Here is a 25,070-nt window from a genome sequence, read left to right as displayed (position 1 = left end):
GATTTCTGGCTCTCGTACAGCGCTCCTACTCACCTTTGTGTTTGTGCAGAAAGTCGATGCTCTTCTGCAAAATAGTGGACTTGTCCATCTTCCGGGTGTTGCCCGGCAACATGGTGCCCAGCTCCTTGATGAGGACATTGAACTGGTCTCTGCGTTTCTTCTCAGACTTGTTACGGGACACACTGTTGGTTTAGACACAGTAAGAGTAAGAGACACGTTTTGTGTTGATAGTTTGGTTACAGCTACATTAGCGATGCTGCATTATTGGGAGTGCTCCACAAGACTACAACTGCATTAATTTGGGGCAAATAAACCACATCTACGAGAACTTTATTAGGAACACGGGACAATCTGATGTACCCCTACGACAACAGTATCTGTCTCTTTGCATGTGAAGCTTTAATAATCACACAAAAGCGTCGTACCGCTTTGCTTTGTCCTTTTCATCTTCTTCCATTAACCCATCAAAGATACTGCTGTCATCCCTGCAGAGCAAACACACCGACAGTTGAAGATATTTGTTCGCCAATAATCTTTTATGATAAGAGCGTTCCTGCTAATCCTTCATTTTTATTTTGAGGTAAAAGCAGGAAAGAATAAAACTGAACACATAGAACTTGGACACTGTATCCAACAAGGCATCTAGTGCTGAGACAATTATACCCTTTTTCCCACCAAAATTAACGCGTATATGAAGTTTTTTTAAACACGAGAAAACCCACTTAAAATAAACTGCTTTCGCATTGCTAGTAGACAAGTATGTTTTTCTGCTTTGTTTTGTTTTTTCTGGTGCGTCACGCTCGTAGGCGCTGGAAAACAGGGTTTGTAAACAGTGGAAATGTTACGCCTCTTTTTTTTAATATCTGTTACTTACTAAAGTACTCACTATGCAGCCAAATGACCTCTTTAGTTGTTAACATTATTGTACACCGATCAGCCATAACATTAAGACCACTGACAGGTGAAGTGAATAACATTGGTTATCTCGTTACCATGGCACCTGGCAGTGGGGAGGATATGTTAGACAGCAAGTGAACATTTTGAACTTTGTGTTGGAAGCAGAAAAAATGGGCCAGCGTAAGGATGTGAGCGACTTTGACAACAAGGGCCAAATTGTGACGGCTAGTCGACTGGGTCAGAACATCTCCAGAACTGCAGCTCTTGTGGGATGTTCCCGGTCTGCAGTGGTCAGGACCTACCAAAAGTGGTCCAAGGAAGGAAAACCGGTGAACCGGCGACAGGGTCAGACCCGAGGCTCATTGATGCACGTGGGGAGCGAAGGCTGGCCCGTGTTGTCCGATCCAATAGAAGAGCTACTGGAGCTCAAACTGCTGAAAAAGTTAATGCTGGTTCTGATAGAAAGGTGTCAGAACACACAGTGAGGAGCAGTTTGTTGCGTATGAGGCTGCGTAGCCGCTGACCAGTAAGGGTGCCCGTGCTGACCTAATGTTATGGCTGATCGCTGTATATTATTATATTATATTATTACTATTGATGCAGTAACATGTAAGATGCATTTTAATGTTGTAGCTGGCTGCAATAGAAATAATTTTATTAATTTACTATACTGTTGGGTGGTTTAATTTACTGTATGAGAATGTATTGTATTTGTAAGTACAGTACTTGAGTAAATGTACTTAGTTACATTCCACCGCTGCTTAATACCTTGCTCTACCAAAAAAAAGGGTGCGACCAAAGACAGTTGTTAGCACCAGCGCTACTAGTGGAAAAGTTAGTCTAGAGCCCTGGCATAGAGCCCCCATTTAATAGAAATTAATAAGAAAAACAAGGCAAATGCAGGTCACTGAAAACATTTGACTCACCGGTCAATGCTCGAGGTCATTTTGTATCCTGTTCAGGGTCGCAGTGTTGGAGAGGGGTCTTTTAATCGTGAGGTAGACATTTGTGAATTAACCTTTGAGGAAAAAGAAAAAACTGAAATGACAACAACTACAGCTTCAAAACTAAATCAAGTCAGATGGTAAAACAAGATCTCACCTTACTGACAGTAGAGCCAGTCCTGTAAGAGGATGAGGAGGAAGCTGCTGCTGAGATGAAGGCCGGGTCTAGGCGGACACGCTGTGGTGGTGGTGGAGCTCTGGGAGTCCTGGAGGAGAGTCACTGAACGTTTCCTCAATCAGAGGGCAGCAGAAAGTCGATGGGATTTCTTCAATGAGCGGAGTTCTTCGTCTGCTTCGGGTGTGAGACCGGCACATGGCAGCAACATCCGAGTCTATAAGAGGTTAGAAACACACACACATCACACAGTCAGTATGTACGTCAGCTCAGCATGTGAAAGGTAGACCGCAGCGAACCACAGCGAAGCTGGCTAAGGAGAAAAGATTGACGCATAAGATGTGACTAATTATACTCCTGTCGCACATATAAAGATGTCTGGCCAGTCTAATATGGAAGACAGGCAGCGTGGGACATTTTGTGTGCTCTCCTACGACTCCAGATGGCCAGATAACCTCCGATGCACTGTGACGGACCTTTGCTTCAACAGCAGAGATAAGTGATGCAGTTTTTGTAGCGGCATCTGCCCAATTATCCAACTTTAGCTACACCAAAAAATAAACTATGAAAAGGAGCAGTAATACAATTTGCTAGGGGTGTAAATCACAAGTTTCATCACAATACTATATTATATTGATTCTTTCGACAACGATACGATATTTGCAGATATCACAAAGTCTGTCACGATACGATTTCAATCCAATTCAATTCAAGGGACGATATAATAATTCATATATATTCAACACAATCAGCTATAATAATATTAACTCAAAAAAAGCAACTAAATTATGATTTGACAATTTTATTACGGGGCACTTCCAGATATTTAAATGAAAATATTTCTTCATTTTAATAAAAAGAATAAAAATAGATCTCCTGTTTTTCACTATAAAGTGCCACATTTTTCATGTTTATCAGTTAAATATTTCTAAATGAAGGCGTATCTTCATCTTCAATCATTGACATATTCCCCCATTTAGTATACAGGAAATATTTAAATGTTTGTGGGGTTTTTTTCGTAAAAAACAACAACAATGGCATTATGTAAACATCTAAAGGATTAAAATTCAGAAAATTAATGAATATTTGGTAGTTATGATCAGGACTGAAGTTGGTTAAGAGATTTAACTCAGTGAAAGTGGAAAATAATATCAATATATAATTTTATGGCAGTTTTCTGACGAAGTGAGGTACAAGAGTTAATAAATAGAAACCATCTCCAGTCAGTCATAGATTCAGCACATCACCGACAGCTGTGTATATATTCTTCGTATCACCTGACTCCACTCTTCTCCTTGCGCAGGTAGGCCGACAATAGACCGTCAGATTAAAATGAGAAGGCCCACCGGGTCTCTAGCCTAAATATTTGACCCATTTATTTCATGAACCAATTACCGTCAGAACCTGTGTGGGAGGTTTTCTCACCATAATGGCCCATTTGTGTTGGTGAGAAAATCCCTTCTCTCTGTGTATCCTGGTACACAACAAAACGTTTCCATCATCACAAAAGTTTCAGCTGAAATTGGATTTTAACTTAAGTCATATAAGCTAATATATATAAACACAAAAAGAGTTTAATTGAGGTCTGTTAGCCAAACAGCATAAAACACATCTGCACTCATTGATATAACTGGTATTATCACACAGTCACGTTCAAGGTAAGTCCCCAAAACACCAAACCAAGCCAACAAACACATCACAAAAACTCTGTTTCTTGATTTGATTTTATAATTTCAGCTTTGTTTAGTTTAGGTTTTTTTTATATTTAATAGCACCTAAGATTACTGTTCCCATTTTATGAGCAATAAAATATGTTTTCAAAAGATAATAGATAAAATACCTCAGGACAGACTTTGAGAATTTGATATGAATATATTTTTTAAATTCATTATCAATAGATCAAGGATCAGTGTGTGAGGGAAACCCCAGTCAGCACTTATACTATTAAGGATGTCACGATACCAGAAATTTAGTAGTTGATACCAATTTGATACCACGGTATAAAACAAAAGTAAAAGAATAAATCCCATGTACTTTAACATCCGCTCCTTTATAAACCATACTGGTTTTTGTTTGGAAGTTAAACAGGTCACATAATTCCCTCTCTATTTTATATTGCTTATCTCCTTCAAACAACTGGACTATATTTTACAAGCTTACATTTGAACACATCATGATAACGTTAGAATTTACCTTCGCCCAATACTCATCTTTACGGAATAGAGCCTGAACACATCATAATGTAAAACAATGGCACCTCTCATGTTGAAATCGGCAGGACGAGAGCTAGTTAACTTTAGCGGTTAGCAGCTGGTAAGCAGCAATTCAATTACATTTATTTTTATATAGCGTCAAATTTTAACAGAAATTATCTCAAAACACTTTTCACACAGAGAAGGTCTAGATCGTACCTTTAACGGGTAGAAAACTCGGGCAGAACCCGGCTCTGGGTGGGCGGCGATCTGCAAAGCACAGTCCTGCATGGAACGGCTAACGTTAACTAGTGCCCGTCCTGCCAAATTTCAACACGGATTTGTTGTTCGCAATGTAGCATTATCAGGGAAATAATCGTTATCGATAATGAGTTTACTGCGGGACGATAGTGCGCCATTAGTCTCAAGCCCTGACGGTACCAACGCTACCTGTGGTAATGTAGAAAAATGAGTACTGTCACATTTTCAGAATTTTGGCATCGACTTGGTACTGAAGTATCGGTTCTCGTGACATCCCTAGATGTTATAAACACAACAATTTGAAAATTAACTTACTGCCAGGTTCATCCAAACGAGGAAAGGAAGTCAACAGCAGCACTGTGTGAGTATTTTTACACCTTCATGTTAAGACACGCAGGGGAAAAACTGACAACTGTAAGAGGAGGTTTTATCGTGGCCCGTTGACTTTCAGCTATGCAGTGTTATTCTACTGCTCACTGCATGTGACTCTTGTGACACAAATACAAAGAACGAGTGTCTTATCTGAGATTACTGTTTTGTCAACACAAGCGGCCAATAACTACGCTTTGTGGCAACATTATTAAAGGGAGTGGAACTTTATCTACACACTGAAAAACAGAAGCAGAGAGAGCTTTAACTGAAACGCAGACCCAGACTGAAAAAACACTGGATGTCAGTAAATTTAAAAAAAGACATGAGTGATACGCAATCAAAATAAGAGGAGAAAGGAAAATGTTGACAGTCGTGTATCAGCAGCGGGTTGAAGCAGTAGCTGTGTGAGCGTTGTGTAAGCGGAGAGCAGAGGTTGTATAACTGTGATGTCATCTGTGCTTCACTGACCTGCTGGCCCAATGACCTACTTTCTTCCTCCTCCTCCTCCTCCGATCTAACTTAATCACAGCTCCACAGGCAACACCTTCCTGTTCTCACCAATAACACCACACTCCCTTTCAACACAAATCCTTTAAAAAGACGAACATTTTACCAAAAGGTGTGTGTGTCTGTCACGCTGTCTGCATATATCACATTTCCTCATTTAAATCACATGATATGCAAAAGGTGTTCCCTGAGCCGGGCACAGACGTCAAGGAAAAAAAAGCAGCAGACGTGTAAAGGTGATGAATTTTCAACAGCTAATAATCAGTTTTTAGTAACGTCAACTTTGTGGACGAGCGGACATATTCAGATTAACACGCCTTATACATGCAGACGCATTTTAAATCCTGAAAACGCATCAAATCACAGCATGAAAAAACTCTTTTATCATCAGTTTTCTGTTGCTCACACAGCATTGTTGAATGTCTGTTGTGTGTGTGTGTGTGTGTGTGTGTGTGTGTGTGTGTGTGTGTGTGTGTGTAGGATGTAGGGCAGCAGAGCTCTGAGGATATGAGTCACTCTGAAGTGGATCTGTGGCGCCGCTCGTCACGCACCCCGTCACACCCCGCACTGAGATGCCAGCGCAGCAACGGTGCCAACGGGCAACACCATAGCAACCGTCCTCGCCGTGCGGAGTGAAAAATAGCCTGGCTGGATTCCTCCGCAGCTGATACTCTCTCCATCTCCATCATACACTGAGATTTATTAGTCTATAAGTCTGAGGATGTAAAACACTGCGACAGGTCGGATCTGTGCAGAGCTGCAGGAACACGCGCGTCAAACATTACTATGATGTTCTCTCGTGCAGTTGGCCGTCATCCTGCATCATTTAAAGGAAACTAGGGCTGTCAGTTGATTCAAATATTTAATCGGGATTAATCACACAATTTTTATCTGTTCAAAATATTTTCAATTCAAAGTCCCATGTTCATTAGAGTATTAAATACTTGATTTGTCAAGTATTTAATACTGTTATCGACATGGGAGTGGACAAATGTGCAGCTTTATGCAAATGTATGTATATATTTAATATTGGAAATCAATTAACAACACAAAACAATGATAACTATTGTCCAGAAACCCTCACAGGTACTGCATTTAGCATGAACAAAATATGCTCAAATCATAACATACATGCAAACTAAAACCCAACAGGCAACAACAGCTGTCAGGGTGTCAGTGTGCTGACTTGACTATGACTTGCCCCAAACTGCATGTGATTATCATAAAGTGGGCATGTCTGTGAGGGGAGACTTGTGGGCACCCACAGAACCCATTTACATTCACATATCTGGAGATCAGAGGTCAAAGGACCCCCTTTGAAAATGGTCATGCCAGTTTTCCTCGCCAAATTTAGCGTAAATTTGGAGCGTTATTTAACCTCCTTTGAGACAAGCTAGTATGACATGGTTGGTACTAATAGATTCTTTAGGTTTTCTAGTTTCATATGATACCAGTATCTTCACTTTAGCTTTAAAACTGAGCTGCTACAACCGAAAAATCGCAAGTTGCATTAATGCGTTAAAGAAATTAGTAGCGTTAAAACATATTTGTGTTAACGCGTTAACTTTGACAACCCTAAAAGACACCAATCACAATCCCTCCCATCCTTTTTGTGTTATGAACTCTCCGTCAGGGAGAGTGCTTTTACTATTAAATTAGGCCGCTAACTGAACAAAGAGAGAAAAACAGCAGAGCTAAACAGCTTTCTCTTATGAATCAGTAAGCTCAGTAATTCAAATAAGTGTCATATAAAATGTACCCGGCGTTGAAAAAAATCCAAATGTAAACCAAAGACCAGTAATTAATATCCACCAGAGATACAGCCTTTGTACTTTCATGCTCCACCACACAAGATAATATCACTGCATATTATAATACCCCTCTAATGAGGGCAGAAACTACTTGTTGATATGCAGAGGAGCAGCAGTCCTATACGCAGACACAGGCTAAAGCCTCAAACAGCTTGTTCTTTAAAATTGAAATACCAGGATGCATTCTTTTTTTATCCACATTATGATACCAAATCAAGCTTTTTTTCTATTATGCTGAAGACAAACAAATTAATAGGATTGTTTGAATAAGATTATTATGTCTCCTGCATTTAAAACATGTATACAACTGACAAGTAAGTCAAAAGGACATTTCTTTTCTTTTTTAAATCAGCTTGTACTATTATGTTCACAGTAGTGTGATTAGGACTGGTGGAATTTCCAGATATCTTTCTATCTTTCAATAATTTTCCAGGACAAACTGTCATTGACTGAGATAAAGACTTTCAGTTTCATACTTCATAAAAAGGGAACAAAACTTGATGGATAAGACTAAGAGTCAATCGTCATGCTAGTGGCTCTGTAAGGTTGAACTTTGGCGGTGCTTTGAGTGAAACGCTACCATGGCAACATGTTCACAGTGACAATGCAACAACATTTCAATAGTGGCGGCTAGGGATGTCCCGAATACAAGATTTAGGCTTCGAAGATTTGGTGAGAAATATTAGAATGTATTCAAAGCTTCGTGGGGCAGCAGGCTGACATGTTTTTCTGTCTGTCTGTCTCCATCTCCCCCGTTTCTATGCCCGGGACAGCGCCGCTGCTGCACTACTGAGCACACACACACGCCTCTACACACAACAAACAGCGATATCTGTCTGAAAATAACCAATAATAATTATTGTTGAATATGATTAATTAATAATGTTGTGGGATTATTTGTTATTTCATGGGCTATATTGGAACTTTATACATTATCACTACATACTTAACATACATAAAATTAAAAACGAAGCATTCAAATAGTGATTTGGAGGTTGAATACCATGGCGACAGTCAAAGCTTCGAAGCCATCGGGTCAGCGCTAGTAGCGGTTCACCGACATTTATTGGCATATCCACAAGTGACGTTTCGAGCTAATGCTCTTCTTCAGACTTAGTTATAGATACAGAGACGCCATCTTTAAATACATAAGCTCTGCTCACAAGATTGTCACATGATATTCCCGGTGAAAACATAAAACCAACAAATTTGTTTTAAAGGAAGTGTGTAGTATTTGGCGGCATCTAGTGGTGCCAAGCGTGTTGGAGAACGACGGTGGCCGACGTGAAAATGTGAAAATGCAAAAGTCCCTATCTGTTCTGAGCTACTGTAGAAACATGGCGACCGACTCCGTGAAGAGGACCCTGATGTAGATATACAGTAAATGGCTCATAACAAAAACATGATTCTTAATTTCAAGTGATTACACACTAAAGAAAACATACTTCTATATAATATTATATTCCATTTCTGCCAATAGATCCCCCCTAAATGCTACACACTGTGTGCAGGTCTTCATTTATGTTTTTATTGTTGACTGGTTTTTGGATGACCACTATGCATTGTTTGGCTCACCGACATTCAGGATGAGAGAGAGGAAGAACCACAATGAAAATACGAAGTGTGAAGAAAAATAGTCGCCCACTTGTAGGCACGATGCAAAAAAAAGATTTTCTTCAGGATATTGTTTTGTATTCCTCACTGACATTGCCATCCCCTAAAATCATGCTTTTATAGTTAAAGTATACATAGTTGACAGTCAACCAAATTGAGTTTATTACTCCACGAGTTCAGATCAGGTGACCTGCTGACGCCTCTTACTAGGCCAGTTGCAGACACAAATAAAGTGGCTATTCAGTCAACTTGAATGTTCTTTCAGGCCATCACAAACCGCACCGTCTAGACTAGGAACGTCACGACCTTTTCCATTTTAGTAGGAAAAGCCCTATTATCTGCTGTGCCTCAGAAACATTTCTCAATGGAGCTTGGATCAAAATAGTCTACAACTAATTGAATTCTGTAAAATCCCTCGAATATCATCCGATGTTATTAATTTTTTCAAAAAAGGGCAATTTTTTTCTGTAACATTAAACCCCGTCTGCAGACACAGGACTGTCTGGTCCGTCTTGTATCACATGGTTAGGTAAACTCTGTTGTCATGGCAACCCTTGTGTTTTCCTCATCATCTACGTCACACCCTGACACCCGAGAGCAGGGGATTTGTGAACCCTTCAAAGATCCTGTAAGTGTCTCAACACTAAGACCACAGCTTTTACCACATCTCAAAAAAGACTGGTACATTCAGTCGACCGTTTAAGATTTAAACTGGTATTACTGGTAGACCAGATCTCTGCAGTCTACAACAAAACAGACTTCAGGTTAGGAGTGTTCTTCTCTCTCATCCTGCCCTGAAGTGTTGGGAAATATCTGGGATAATGTTATGCAGATTTTAACAGCCGGCAAGCAAAAGACTCGCTGCCAAGGAGGTCACACAAATCACCAGAAACTCATGAAGGAATAAATTACTCAGTCACACATCCTGTCTAGAGGCATCCAGGCCTGCACATCCTGGTGGCTTCAAAGATGTGATTCCCTCAGTTCACAGGCAGAGAGGTTTCCTCGTGACTGGGATGTGAGACGCAGCCGAGGATGGTTTTAATAATGTCATGATCATTTGTAGTCTGGTCGTTTTGGTCTTAGTTGGCCAAGATTTCTTTAGTCGTTTTTTGTCCTTTTTTCATGCTGAATGACTTATTACTAAGAAACTTATGGGCATATCTCTGTTAAACACAAGATTTAAAGTGGTGTTTTCTTGTGATTCTTTGTGGAGAAACTCAGATTTACAGATTTGCCAATTAAATCTAAAAAAACTAACTAAAAACTAAATCCATTAGTCAACAAAATTGTATGAGTGTTAGTTGACTAATGCCTGATTTATACTTCTGTGAAAAAGCTTGCGCAGAGCCGCAGAAATGGTTTGCAGAGCTCGCAGAGAGCTGCGCACCTCCTGAAAAATGCGACTAAAATATGCAAGTGGCTGCTAGATTTGCTTCATTCACCACCATTGAGTGTGGCAGTCGTGGCAGTTAGACAAAAAAGTAAATTTCCAACCCTGACTACCTCACATTCATTCCAACAACAACAACTGTATTAATTCTAGGCACAGGGGCTCCTCTTCATCATCCAGCTCTTCCATAATTTTTCTTTCAGCCATGGAGTTGTGTTGGGCCAAACTTATTTGTAACTATTGAATCACGAATATAAAATAAATCAAAGACCGCCTGACAAAAGATTTGAAAAACCACGGGTCAAAATCAAAAAGAACGGGTTGGGCGATTGGGTGAATATATCAGCTTATTGATTTTTTGGGCAAAGTTTGTCGTTTTATTTTGCTAATTAAATTAAATGGTCTGCCTCCGAAGAACGAAAGAGAGAGAGGCTATATATCTAAAGACTATCAGACTAGGCACGGGAAGTGCATTATTATCATGCTGTCGGTGATGCATCTGTGTTTGCACAGAGCTGACACCTCTGTCCGCTCACTCACTCTCATCCCCGGCTCTGAAGCTCGGTGTCGGTGGTACGGAGGTCCCCCGGGACTGCTGGTAGACAATAACTTTATATTTTCATGTTAATTTTTTTTTACCTGAATTCACGATTGTGTAGGATATTACTACAGACAATCCGCACATTCCGCACACCTGCGCATATATATTGATAATCGGCTGTTGGAAAATTCTAACATATCGCCCAACCCTACTGTCAACGAGCATTTAGATTAGATCCTGATGGGCAGTTTGGCTCTTTGTATGGCAGCGTCTGCCATCAGTGACTAGATAGACGCTATATAAATGCAAGTCCATTTATCATTTACCAAGAATTTCTCTGGTCGAGGATGGCCCTCCAGTCATTTGGCCTGTGAGCAGTAAATCCACAACACAAGCGTGTCAACACTGCCCGCCATGCCGCTGCAACGTTGTACCAACCGAACCCTCGACGCTGGGCAGCCAGCTGTGTTTCCACTCAAAGCACACACATACCCTCAAGCCCAGCAGCACAAAATGGCTCTTTGTTTTGCACTTTCACTCCACCGCAGTCCACAGACAGGAATGTTTGAGAGGCGAGCAGCAGTGGTTGGTCAGTTGGCAGGGGCCCCTCGACTGCTGCTGGCCTCCTGTCCCAGCGGAGCAGGAACTCAGCCAGGGGCCTCAAACCGATGCCAAGTGGGTCAGTGGAGTTCAGGAGGACGACTGGCAGCACAAGAGAAGCAATCAAGAGTGACTGCAGACCTACAGCCCTGTACGACCACAGCCTATGATCAAAATATATGACCACCAACACGCTAATTATGCTAACCAGCCAACCATTTTGTTCACACAACATACAGCAGTGGTGCTCTAAGTTGAAGTTGAATTATTAGAAATAACTGATGCCTTCACTTGACATACTTTATGTGAGTTTACGGCCTTGTATAGTTTCCCAGAAGACTTTGCACCACATTATATTATACTCTACAGATGAATGTGTCAAGGCCAAAATCACACTTTATTGACTGCAGTTAATCTCAGATACTCTGACACATCTTAGATTAAACATCATTCATCAAGCAGAATTCACAAACAACTGATACAGGATCTCACAAGACCCATTTAGACATCCTGCACTGTAGTTAATACTTATACTTGCTGGTATTTTAGCCGATTAGTCGATTCATTGATTGAAAGAAAATAAATCAACAATTTTAATTACTGATAAATCATCAATCAAGCAAAAATGCAGCATTCTTATATGTGAGGATTTGCTGCTTTTGTCCACATTGCAGACTAAATGTTTTGTTGTTGTAAATCAAAACTGAAAAGCTGTAGGGATGCACCTATCAGATACGGATATTGGATATCGGGCAATTCTATGTCTGATTACACATGCACCTACTACGTCAAGCGTCAGTAGTACACCAGTAGATCGCATAGCTGAGGGAGCTAACAACAAACGTCAGTTTTTTGGAGGTATTTTACGCCAACAAGTTCTACGGCTACTTGCGATATCTGCAAAACCAATCAAGGGGCACTGCAAAATATAACGCAACCAACTTAATCAAGCACCTCCAGAAGCATCATGCCAAAGGATTCAACAATTTTTTTATTTTTTAGCAAGTTGCTGGTGCACGATTCAGGTCAAGATTTATGAAAATAAGATATTTAGGTTAAGATACTGGGTAGAAAAAGATATATTTAGACATCCGGAATTAGCCTTTTTTTGTACTACACTAATTACATAAACAAGCACACACACAAACAGCAATATTAGCACAACAAACTAATTAAGAGTATCAGCAGTCAAAGAATACTAAACTATTTATAGGAGCATCTTATCATGAGAAAATGATTTACAAAGCTCGTGGTGACTCGACTCAACATCTTTTCAATTCCACATTCATTATATATTCAGGAGAAACATCGACAGACTGCAGATCAGAAATAAACACATTACTGAATGCATGTATAATGTCTCTGATGAATTAGGCTTCAAAAGACTTAATGAGCCACATTTGTCCATCCTCTAATCTGATTGACCCAAAAACAGTTTACAGCAGCAACCAAGACCAACAAAATCAGTGAGTGAAGTCCACGATTTGTCTTACCTTTCTGTCTTTGAGTGATGGTTGATTAAGTAACCGCTTCATTTCATGACGGATGTCGTCGTCAACTCTTGTCTGAATCCTTCACCTGTTGAACAGAAAGAGAAAAGACAGATTTCCTCATTTAAATGAGCGGCTTTAGAGCAAAAGAAACTCACATTTCTGAATCAGAACTAAAACATCTGGGTCATCGAGAGCCTCCCACAGCACTGCAGAAATAAGAGAACAGCTCTCAACACACACACACACACTCACTCACACACACACACACACTCACACTCACGCGTCTCTTGGAAGTTCATTCATTCATTCGCAACACGAGCCCCCAGCCATCAGCTGGAAGGGGGTTTCACTTCCAGGTAATGTAAACATCTGCTCCTGGAAGTGCATCAATATAAAGCTCATTATTATAAAAAGAGTGATGCTTAAGGTGTGTGTGAGTTTGCATGTGAATGTGTGGTTTGAGCAGCAGAACTTGAATATTTTATAACCCTCGTCACGATCAGGAACTTTATCATACTGGCCCTCACAAACAGTATCATAAAATGGTGTTAATATGCTACTCGTGATAATATATTGAGCATTTATTTGAAGTACTTGTGTTCTTATAAAATACAGCCTTCTTAATTTACTGGGTCATATCAATATCAACATAGGAGAAATTCTCACACTGCTTTCTTCAAACAAGAAATTGATTATTAAGTGAAATGACTAAATACCAATCACAGTATTTATTAGTCAATCATGCATGAAATGAAGCATTTAAACTAAAGAGGAGCTGCAACTTACTACCTTTTATGCTCATTGTCAATTAATCTGACCATTATTTTCTTTATTGTTTACTTGGTTTTAGGGCTGCACACTTATGGTCAAAATGATAATGATTATTTTCAAGAATATTAATTGATTTCAGGGACAAAATATTAATTCATATTATACCGGATCGGATATCGAGCCGATATGAACTCAAATAGCTGGAAATATCGGTGACAATGAGGTCGATCTATTCAATTCAGTTTTCTGTTTATATATATAATACACAGTAATTTTAATTCCCGTTTTAGTTTTGACCGATTTGTTGCTGCATTAAAAAGTTTTACACCTGAATTGTAATTCCTGTTAATTTTAAAGACTTTTTACCAAGTTGATGGTGTACAATTTTAAGAATAAAGAACAATTAAATAAATGTATATCTATGTATTTATTGGTCACATTTTGTTTTACAAAGTTAGGAAAGCAATGTTTAAGTCAAACCTGATGTTGCCTTACACATAAAAGAATGATCCCAGTCTCTTCCACACAGTGAGGTATACAGCTCATTAATTAAACACTGGTATTGGATCGGTACTCGGTATCGGACGATACCCAAAGGGACTTAAAAAATCGGATCAGTGCATCTCTAATCTTTGCATCAAAATAAGACATAAAATGAGTAATATACATTATATTACTCTTCTACTCTGGAATGCAGCCACAACATTCAGGAAACTTTTTCACAGGCTGCCGCTGTAGTTGATTGGTTTATATGAGCGGAGCACACATTTTAAACATCAATAATGCAGTCGATCATGTGGGTCATTTAATTGTGGGAAGCCAAAATGGTGATCGCGATTAATATTTGATTAATTGTGAAGCCCTACTTGGTTTGTCTGTAAAAGGCGTAAGAAAATAGTTTAAAATGCTAATCACATTTTCCCACAACTCAAGATTACAAAGTGCTGATTTTATCCGAACAAATAAATATTAAATTTGTAATTACTGTATAAAAAAAAATGCAGTAAATCATTTCATATTAGCTGAGAGGAAATGTTTTTCTTCATAAATGACTTAAACGATTATTGATTAGCAAAAGTCTTGTCGATTAATCTTCTGTTCAAAACACTAAATCAATCAATCAACTAATTGTTTCTAAAGGACTGTGTTACAGTTTATTTTTTGTATTAATTACTCGACCTCATTGCAGTGACGTCATTATGCCCTTTTGAATGACAACGATCATCACATATTCTGTTAATAAAATCAATTTCCAAACCAGCCAAATTAATTTGCTAATGCCTGATGTGAGAACTGAGGCGCTATCAGCGATGATGTTGATGCTACAGTGCAGATATCACTGATTCACCACTACCACCGTCACTTTTTAGGGAAAACCCAACAGACTCACTTGACCCATTTTTTCTGGATCATAGTAAAATCAGATAGCATCACTCGGAGTCAGTTTTCTATTTCCCCTCCATCTCCATGTAGGTCAACTTTTTTTTTACCATTTTTACAAGAAACAACTGCTCTCTGAAAAACGCTGAGCGAGTTTGTTTTCTTATGCATATTTAACCTAATTTTCACCGCCTTACCTCGCTGTCAGACGAACTGAAGCTGTTATCTATGCTTTCTCGAAAACAACCAGACTCCATTGACCAAAACTGTAATTTTACCTCATAGAACACGAGAGTTGCTGGTCTACCGCTGCCTCGATCGGTTAGTTTGTTTGTGTTGTTGTGTGACTTTGGTGAATCTAAACTAACCCTTTAAAACACCAAAGTCACACAATAACACAAACAAACTAACTGATCGAGGCAGTGGTAGACCAGCAACTCCTGCGTTCTGCGATGTAAAATTACAGTTTTTTTCCAATGGAGTCTGGTAGCTTTGGCTTCACTCCCAGATCTAAATCAATTTTGCTGCTGCCCCCGTCCACAGCAGTACATTGCTTTGCTGTGCTGGTACTCCTGTCTGTTTCTCCAAACTCCATCTACTGTAGGTAATACACTGACTATGGAGAAGTACCTCATACAACCCCACTTCAAAACACCCAAACTATCCCTTTAATGTCTGGCAAAATATTACTCTTGGATGAATTTCAAGGATAATGCTTGTATTATTATATCTCAACAAGCAAGCTTATGCCATAAAACTCTATTGTTGTCCAAAAAAAAACATTAAAAACCCATAAAAGGGCCTCGGGTGACAAATTCCTTCATTACAACGAACATGGTCAGTGTCGTGTCAGTTGGTCTGGAGGTGTCAAGTCAATAACAAATCTGCTTTGTGGTGATTGGCTAGCAAAGGCCATTTGGGTAAATACAAATTAGATCATTTTATTCTGCAACTGTGTTAAAAAAGCAAGCAGGAAAGTACTCACAACAATCAATCACTGCCTGTACAATATATCTCAACAAACAGCATTTTTTGCTGCGTGTGTGAAGCAGACCAAATATTGGCGGTACGAGGTTATCTATCATCTGCAGGGCCACGAGTGAGAAACGTCAGTCTGTAGCCACAATAAGGCTCTACTGGTGAAGTCAGCATTTTAACAGGCTGTCATGACACAGTCACATGCTCCTACTGTAAATAACATTAAGAAGAAGAAAATGCCAAATGTAGTTCATTTGATATTCACACAAAGGATCATCAAACACTGGAGTACTGAGACAATACTATTTTACCTGATGCATTTAAGCTTTTAAGACTTATATTACTTTATAAGGTGAAGGCAAAAGTAAAGACCGTCATCAGTCAGCCTTTACCTTTTAGCGTGATAAGTATTCAGCTGCAAAAGACTTGAGATGACGTCAAAGTCAGGGTGACCTCTGGCAAAGACCGCGTCAAAACACAGAGTCGAGTCTTTAACCTCATGATAGCAGCAGGTCCGACATACTGTAGTAAACATACGGTCAACCTTGACTAATTAAAATTATAGTTATAAATTAGTTATAAACATTAGAAAAAAACACGAGAAAGCGAGAAAGCCTTGATACCTGAATTATGTACTATATGAAATTTCTGACTGTGATATCGACTACTGCGAAGTTTCCAAACATCAGCACTCATTAACAGGTCTGTAATCAGTAAGGAGTGTCCCAATAAAGCTTCTGACTATCAGTAACAACCAGGGATGTATAGTATTGGTATTAAAGTACCACCACTTCTTATCAGTCAACTGAATGATTCAAGCGTCCTCGGAAGAGCCTGATATGACAGGCGTATAGTAATTACATTATTAGGCATAGTAAATGACAAGATAAGAAGATATCACTATCTTAAAATATCTTGTTTTGAAAAGGAAATGGGAATTAAATTGGTGCAAAGTGCACAATACATAGATGAAAACAAGACAGACAAAATGAAGAATAACAAACAAAAACTAAACTCAAAAACAAAACAAATAAATAATTAGGGCTGCACGATTTTGAAAAAAATATCTAATTACGATTATTTTGACTGATATTGCAATTGCAATTTGCGATAATAGAGAGAACGATAATTTTTTACATCATTATTCTCATTTCATTGAAAAACATATTAAGATGATTAAGGTGTGATTTTTGCATGGATCTGTACCAAACAAAGATATTTTCTTACGTCTGTAGAATATGATGTGTAGACCAGGACATCTCTGCAGCACCACAATATTTAATTTTAAATGATATTTTAACACACATTTAACCTTTAACAAATATTGCGCCTCCTGTCATTTGAAAATTGCAGTAGGCCATATTGAAATTTCAATAAAATTTTAATTAATTGTTCAGCCCTGTAAATAAATACATATAATAATAATAATAATAATAATAATAATATAAAACTATCTTAAAATATATATTTTTTAAAGGAAGCAATATTAAAGTTGTTGGCATATCTATTTATTTCTTCTTTTTTTTGCAGTTTGCAGAGCAAATGAGCAAAGAGCAATGTGGAGCAGCATGATGTGAAAACAAGACACAGCTGCCACAGATGTATTCATCAACACCATGAGGAGCAGAAACACAGACATACCGCTAAAAAGAGGCATTAAATGTGGAAAACACTGTACCGGTGAGATGTGCACGGTTGTCAAGAATATAAAGACACCTGAACTTTGAGGTGACACACCTGTGAACAGCACATCTACCTGTCTATCTGCCTCCTGTCTATCTGCTACTGCTGCTGAGAGACCGGCCAGCAGTGATTGCTTACATGCTAACTCCACCTAGCTCACATGCTAACGTCAATTACAGCAACAAAACACAATATTTACAGTTTAACACACTTACTGCGATATATGACACACACCGTCCTGGCACCGTGACACATTAGAGAGTTGTTTCCCGCCGACTTTATAATGAAATAAAGCTCAACTGGTCTGTAACTGTAATGTATGTCAAGCTAGCCACCCGGGAGCTAACAGCTAGCTCCGTCAAGGACTATAGAAGGAGGCAGGTGCACGCGTCATCAATACGTCAAACTCCGGGGGTACCACACATGCGCAGTAGAATCTGGACGACACTCCACGCCAATCAAGGCAAGGCAGCTTTATTTGTATAGCACATTTCAGCAACCTTTACTATCAAAAGAGCCATTTTAGGCAAGAAATTAAATAAATAATCTGTCTGGAGCTGCAAAAGATTTTGCAGTGAGGTAAGGGGCCACATTGAGGGGGGGGGAAAAATTGATTTCCAGAATAAAGTCATAACTTTACGAGAAAAAAAGTTGTAATATTACGAGAATAAAGTCTTAGGTTTACGAGAAAAAAAGTAATATTATGAAAATAAAGTCATAGGTTTACGAGAAAAAAAGTAATATTATGAAAATAAAGTCATAGGTTTACGAGAAAAAAAGTAATATTACGAGAATAAAGTCATAACTTTACAAGAAAAAAAGTTGTAATATTACGAGAATAAAGTCTTAGGTTTACGAGAAAAAAAGTAATATTATGAGAAGTCATAGGTTTACGAGAAAAAAAGTAATATTACGAGAATAAAGTCATAGGTTCAGGAGAAAAAAAGTAATATGAGAATAAAGTCATAAGTTTACGAGAAAAAAAGTAATATTACGAGAATAAAGTCATAACTATACAAGAAAAAAAGTTGTAATATTACGAGAATAAAGTCTTAGGTTTACGAGAAAAAAAGTAATATTATGAAAATAAAGTCATAACTTTACAAGAAAAAAAGTTGTAATATTACGAGAATAAAATCATAGGTTCAGGAGAAAAAAAAGTAATATGAGAATAAAGTCATAAGTTTACGAGAAAAATTTTTTTAATATTACGAGAATAAAGTTATAACTTTACGAGAAAAAGGGTCGTAATATTGCGAGAATAAAGTCATAGGTTTACGAGAAAAGAAGTAATATTATGAGAATAAAGTCATAACTTTACGAAAAAAAGAGCAATTCAAAGTGCTTTTACATAAACATTCAAGAACATTGCGACATAATTAAAACAGTTATAAAAACATTAAAGGTTAGAAAATAAAAACAAGCTGAAAATAAAAGCTAGGATAGAAGCTAAAATAGAATATAACACACAAGAGTAAAAGCTCTAGTCCAGTATAAGATCATTATCTGGTTTAATAAAAGGCAGCAACAAACAGGAAAGTTTGAAGCTTTGATTTAAAAGAACTCAGAGTTGGAGCGGTTCCTGCAGTTTTCTGGGAGCTTGTTCCAGATATTTGGTGCATAAAAACTGAACGATGCTTCTGCATGTTTTAGACATAATTAAAACAGTTAAAAAAACATAAAAACATTAAAGATTAGAAAATAAAAACAAGCTAAAAATAAAAGCTAGGATAGAAGCTAAAATAGAATATAACACAAGGGGTCCTTGGCTGGAAAAAAAACATGATTATTATCTAAATTATCTATGAATAAATAAATGAATGAATAAATAAATAATAATATAATATAATAAGATTAATTATGATAATAATAATATTATAACATAGGTTCCTGCGTGTGAGTGTCCTACCCAGGTGATCCATCTCCACTTGGAAGTGGATCACCTGTCCTCTAACCCTCCTATGTGGACTCTAAAAAGCACGACCTGCAGCTGGAGCTACACTGCGCATGCGTAATACCCCCCTACACCACAAGACCCCTCCTCCCTCTGTAGGCCGTGGCTAGTTTGACATACATTACTGTTAGCTTCTCTGCAGCATTAGATAAGAATGTGGGTCAACGGGCCCGTTGGAGAGACACCAAAACAAACTGTTCCCATGTGTTTAATAGTACACAGAGAGGTTATAAAGAGATGTATAAACACGAAGCGGAGGTCAGCGGTAAAGAGGAGTCACACTTACCCCGGACAGGCTTCCTTTCATCGGGATATCCCCGCAGAGCCACAGAGAGCTGCTGCTGCTGCTGCTGCTGCTGACGGTTCACTGCGCAGCGCTGAGGAGCTGAGGAGCTGAGGAGGCTGACTGGAGCTGAGACTGGAGCCAAAAGGGCCAACTACCTACCATCCTACCTAGTTACCTAGTTACCTACCTAGTTACATAGTTACCTACCTACCTACCATCCTACCTAGTTACCTAGTTACCTACCTAGTTACATAGTTACCTACCTACCTACCATCCTACCTAGTTACCTACCTAGTTACATAGTTACCTACCTACCTACCCTACCTACCTACCTACCATCCTACCTAGTTACTTACCTAGTTACCTACCTACCTACCTACCATCCTACCTAGTTACCTAGTTACCTACCTACCTACCCTACCTACCTACCTACCTACCTACCTACCTACCTACCATCCTACCTAGTTACCTAGTTACCTACCCTACCTACCTACCTACCTAGTTACCTACCTACCTACCTAGTTACCTACCTACCTACCTAGTCACCTACCTACCTACCTACCTAGTTACCTACCTACCTACCTAGTCACCTACCTACCTACCTACCTAGTTACCTACCTAGTTACCTACCTACCTACCTAGTTACCTACCTACCTACCTACCTACCAAGTTACCTACCTACCTACCTAGTTACCTACCTACCTACCTAGTTACCTACCATCCTACCTAGTTACCTACCCTACCTACCTACCTACCTAGTTACCTACCTACCTACCTACCTACCTAGTTACCTACCTACCTACCTAGTTACCTACCTACCTACCTACCTACCTAGTTACCTACCTACCTACCTAGTTACCTACCTACCTACCTAGTCACCTACCTACCTACCTAGTTACCTACCTACCTACCTAGTTACCTACCTACCTACCTACCTACCAAGTTACCTATCTACCTACCTAGTTACCTACCTACCTACCTAGTTACCTACCTAGTTACCTACCTACCTACCTAGTTACCTACCTACCTACCTACCTACCTACCAAGTTACCTAGTCACCTACCTACCTACCTAGTTACCTACCTACCTACCTAGTTACCTACCTACCTACCTACCAAGTTACCTATCTACCTACCTAGTTACCTACCTACCTACCTAGTTACCTACCTAGTTACCTACCTACCTACATAGTTACCTACCTACCTACCTACCTACCTACCAAGTTACCTACCTACCTACCTACCTACCAAGTTACCTACCTACCTACCTACCTAGTTACCTACCTACCTACCTACCTACCTACCTACCTACCTACCTACAGCTCTGTGGTCCAGATAGTAGTCCACACATGATGGTTAGAGGACAGGTGATCCATATCCAGGTGTAGTTAGATCACCTGAATAGGAAACTCACATGCAGGAATCTATGTTATAATATTATTATTATCATAATTAATCTTATTATATTATATTAAATTATATATTATTTTATATTATATTAAATTATATTATATTAAATTATATTATGTTCTATTATTTATTTATTTATTTATTTATTCATAGATAATTTAGATAATAATAAATGTGGGGTTTTTTTAACCAAGGACCAAGATGGAGAAAATACCATGGACCCCTTCATATATGTCCCCCCTTGGAATAATTCGACCATATTGACTGTTGTTTTTTTACATTTCTATATTTATGTGAAAGCAGAACACAAGAGAAATGTATTAGAAAGATATTATTAGACATATATTTAACACATTTGCAAGTTCTAAGATTCATAGATTTGTTAGATTAGAACGTGATCTATGAACTATTTTTTTTTAAATATTTAAAATCTGTCACATTAAACTGTTTGTAGTTTTTTTTTTCCTATTTAGACATGTTATAGGCCTATATATACAAAAAACAACCATAACATAGGGCTACTATGGAATTGAATTGGTCCCATTATTATAAATACTTTTTTATTATTATTGGTGGTAGTAGTAGTGTTATAATAATAATGATTATTATTATCATTATTATTATTAGTAGTAGTAGTAGTGTAATATTAGTAGTATTATTATTATTACTATTAGATAAGAATATAATTTGACATAGTCTATTTTTAAAATTTATTTTTTTATTTCTATAGTTATGTGAAAGAACACCAAGATAAATGTATTAGATATATATTAGCCATTTTTTATTAAACATATTTGCAGATTATAAATTATATGTTTGTTGGATTAGAACATAATCTATGAACTATTATTATTTGTGGAACAATGAACAAAAAAAAAGTTATATCATGATAATTTAAATGAATGAATCTGAAAACGTTTTTTTTTTTTTTGCTTGGAGTACTCCTCAAAAGTGCTGTTTTTGTTTTTGTTTTTGTTTTTAACATAAAATGTATTTGTGTAAAATTTGTATTTATTTTTTTCAACAGTGAAAAAAAAACCTCGTAAAAATATCATATTTTCCTTTCTAAATCCCTTCGGAAGATATTTTATAGCATTATAGGTTAATAATGTTACTTATTTTTATGGTTATTCTACCATTTAGTACCAGACAAACAGGTACTGTGAGCCTGTGGATTTGCATACATTGTGTTTTTTAATTAATTTATTAAATTTACACAAATTCAGAATAGAAACAAATATAATGAATAAGTCAATAAATAAATAAATAATAACAGATAGTTCTCCTGTCTGCTGGATTAATTGTCCATCATCAGATTGCTTTAGCATTTTCCTCATCTCCTCCAGCGTGGTACTCATCACCATGGCAACAGCCAGAGTAGCAAAAGATGCAGTACCCTTTTTGACCACATAGCTGGAGTCAACAGGCTGGTGGCGCTGTTTCCATATTTTAGGCAAGGGAGAGATTAAAAGGATGTAATTGTCACACAGTGTATGGGGGAAAAGTGTGTCATACAATGCACATTTAATGCCCTTATTATCTGTTAAAAAAGTACATTATACTTATGTTGTCCATTCATAGTGAAGAGGCAGAGACGGAGGGTAATATTCTGTCACATTATAGCATCTAAACCCAGGTGTTGCTCACCAACTCTGTATTCACTGATGATGTTAAATGATTTGCATGCATCCCCTATGTCCCCGTAGGGAGAGGTGGAAGCAGGTAAAGCTGACCAGCTGGTGAAACTCATATCCCAATCACCTGTGAAGTGGATGCAAATGATTACAGAAACACTGAAACTGTGCGTCTCCTGCAAGCCTCTCTTGCAAACTGGTTGTATCCACTTTAAAAAATATATAGATTTGTTTTGTGTCAGGTGGCAGCAAATCAGCAGAGGAGATGCAAAGAGAAAATTACCCAATTATTTACTTCTGGTAGTAATAAAACTGTCCTAAAATATGAGGCCTGCAAATGATTATATGAGTTCATCTGTTTGGAGCTTCTATCTGTCATCTTTGCAAACTAAATGTCAGATCAGTTGAGGAATCTTGCTGCAGCATGAAATGAACAAATCTGCACCTTTTAGGATTCATCATCTTATCATGCCTGTAAAGGTGATCCATAATTTAAAAGGATAATGAAAATATACTTAATCCAACATCTTATTTATTTTATTTTATTTATTTTATTTATTTTATTTATTTTATTTATTTTATTTATTTTATTTTATTTTATTTTATTTTATTTTATTTTATTTTATTTTATTTTATTTTATTTTATTCTATTCTATTCTATTTTATTTTATTTTATCTTATTTTATTTATAATCAACATTTCAGTTTCCACCTCAATGTAAATGTGTGGTTTACTGTGGTGCATTTGAACCATTAAATAACTGCTGTCACATTGCACCGATACTGAGAGTTATACACAGAATATGAATAATTCAACTCTCTTTGACTTTTCGGTTTGGAGCTTCTATCTGTCATCTTTGCAAACTAAATGTCAGATCAGTTGAGGAATCTCGCTGCAGCATGAACTGAAGAAATCTGCACCTTTTAGGATTCATCTTCTTATCATGCCTGTAAAGGTGATCCATAATTTAAAAGGATAATAAAATATCTTTATTGATTTTATTTTATTTTATTATATTTTTTTTCTTTTTCTTTTCTTTTCTTTTCTTTTATTCTATTTTATATTTACCACGGACAGAACACATTAATCAACATTTTAGTTTCCACCTTAATGTAAATGCGCCAGTGTTAATGCTTATTTTCATGTGTAGTCCCCGGGCAGGTTATTATAAATGAATGGCCTTGTGCTTCAACAAGTACTATGGTACAACACAGTATCACACAATACAATAAAATACAATACAATAAAATATATAAATACATTACAAAGATAGCAGATATATAAAACCAATTATTAGAGTATGTAACAGCAGTGCCAGAGATGATGTAGTCTGATTACTCATGATTGCAGGTTTGGTTTGCTTTAAGTCGTCTTTTAAGTTTATGTTTAAAGGTAATTAATTAGTTCTCTTTCTTAATTCAATAGGAAGACTGTTCTAGTAGTGGTTGACTCTGACTGAGACTGTTTTATATATTAATATAACTGAAACCACCTTGTATATTTAGTGGTATAAAGATGGTGACATCTACTGTTGATTACAGTCATTACATATTCAGGGTTGAAAATAACACAACATTTAATAATGCAAATATTCCTTTTGCAAGAAGACAAAAGCAAAAAATATATATAATTTGTAGATTTAAAAATTTAGAACAACTAGAGCTATATACTATTTATATATAATGTTCCATTTGAGTTTTATAAACAGGGATGTTGAACTACTTTTGTTTATTTTTTTTTAAATAAAAAGGTGTGATTGGTCAGTTATCAGTTTCAGATCATCATTATCTGTCATTAAATATGGTGTAAAAACAAACAAACATGATCAATCCAAATATTTCTAATATACTTGCATGAATTTATGGCTTTTTGTTTTAGCAGCTTTGCTTCTTCAGTGTGTTATAAATTCTTTACTTTATGGGCATTATTATGAAGGACACATAAAAAAGGTGCAGTTTTTATTTTATCTTAGATGTGATAATTTAATAAGTGTTTATATTTTTGTATTTTCTCTAAATATTTATAAAGTAAAATGAATGCTTTTATTCTGGTTGAAATATTCCTGATGTGTGTTTAACTTCACTATATGCAAACGTTTATATGTATTGATTGTATGCACCAAGATTCCTGTTCATAACGTGCAGCAAAATCAAAACGTACACGACTCCACCCAAC

The 25,070-nt window shown here is 37.3% G+C and overlaps 1 protein-coding gene across 1 annotated transcript in view; it reads right to left on the bottom strand.

Moving 5' to 3' along the window:
- Positions 1–18,010, bottom strand: part of clocka (clock circadian regulator a) — a 30,985-nt gene extending 12,975 nt beyond the window's left edge. Inside the window, 6 exon segments of the mRNA XM_037771233.1 lie at positions 34–182; positions 426–485; positions 1,824–1,915; positions 1,999–2,233; positions 12,801–12,885; positions 17,828–18,010. Of these exon segments, the coding sequence (XP_037627161.1) occupies positions 34–182; positions 426–485; positions 1,824–1,843 (229 nt within the window). The 5' untranslated portion in view covers positions 1,844–1,915; positions 1,999–2,233; positions 12,801–12,885; positions 17,828–18,010.
- Positions 18,011–25,070: the final 7,060 nt, after the last annotated feature.

Source organism: Sebastes umbrosus, chromosome 5, assembly GCF_015220745.1.
Source record: "Sebastes umbrosus isolate fSebUmb1 chromosome 5, fSebUmb1.pri, whole genome shotgun sequence".
In the NCBI taxonomy this organism is placed as follows: Eukaryota; Metazoa; Chordata; class Actinopteri; order Perciformes; family Sebastidae; genus Sebastes; species Sebastes umbrosus.
The sequence above is the reverse complement of the archived record's forward strand: the minus strand, read 5'-3'. Positions and strand labels throughout refer to the sequence as shown.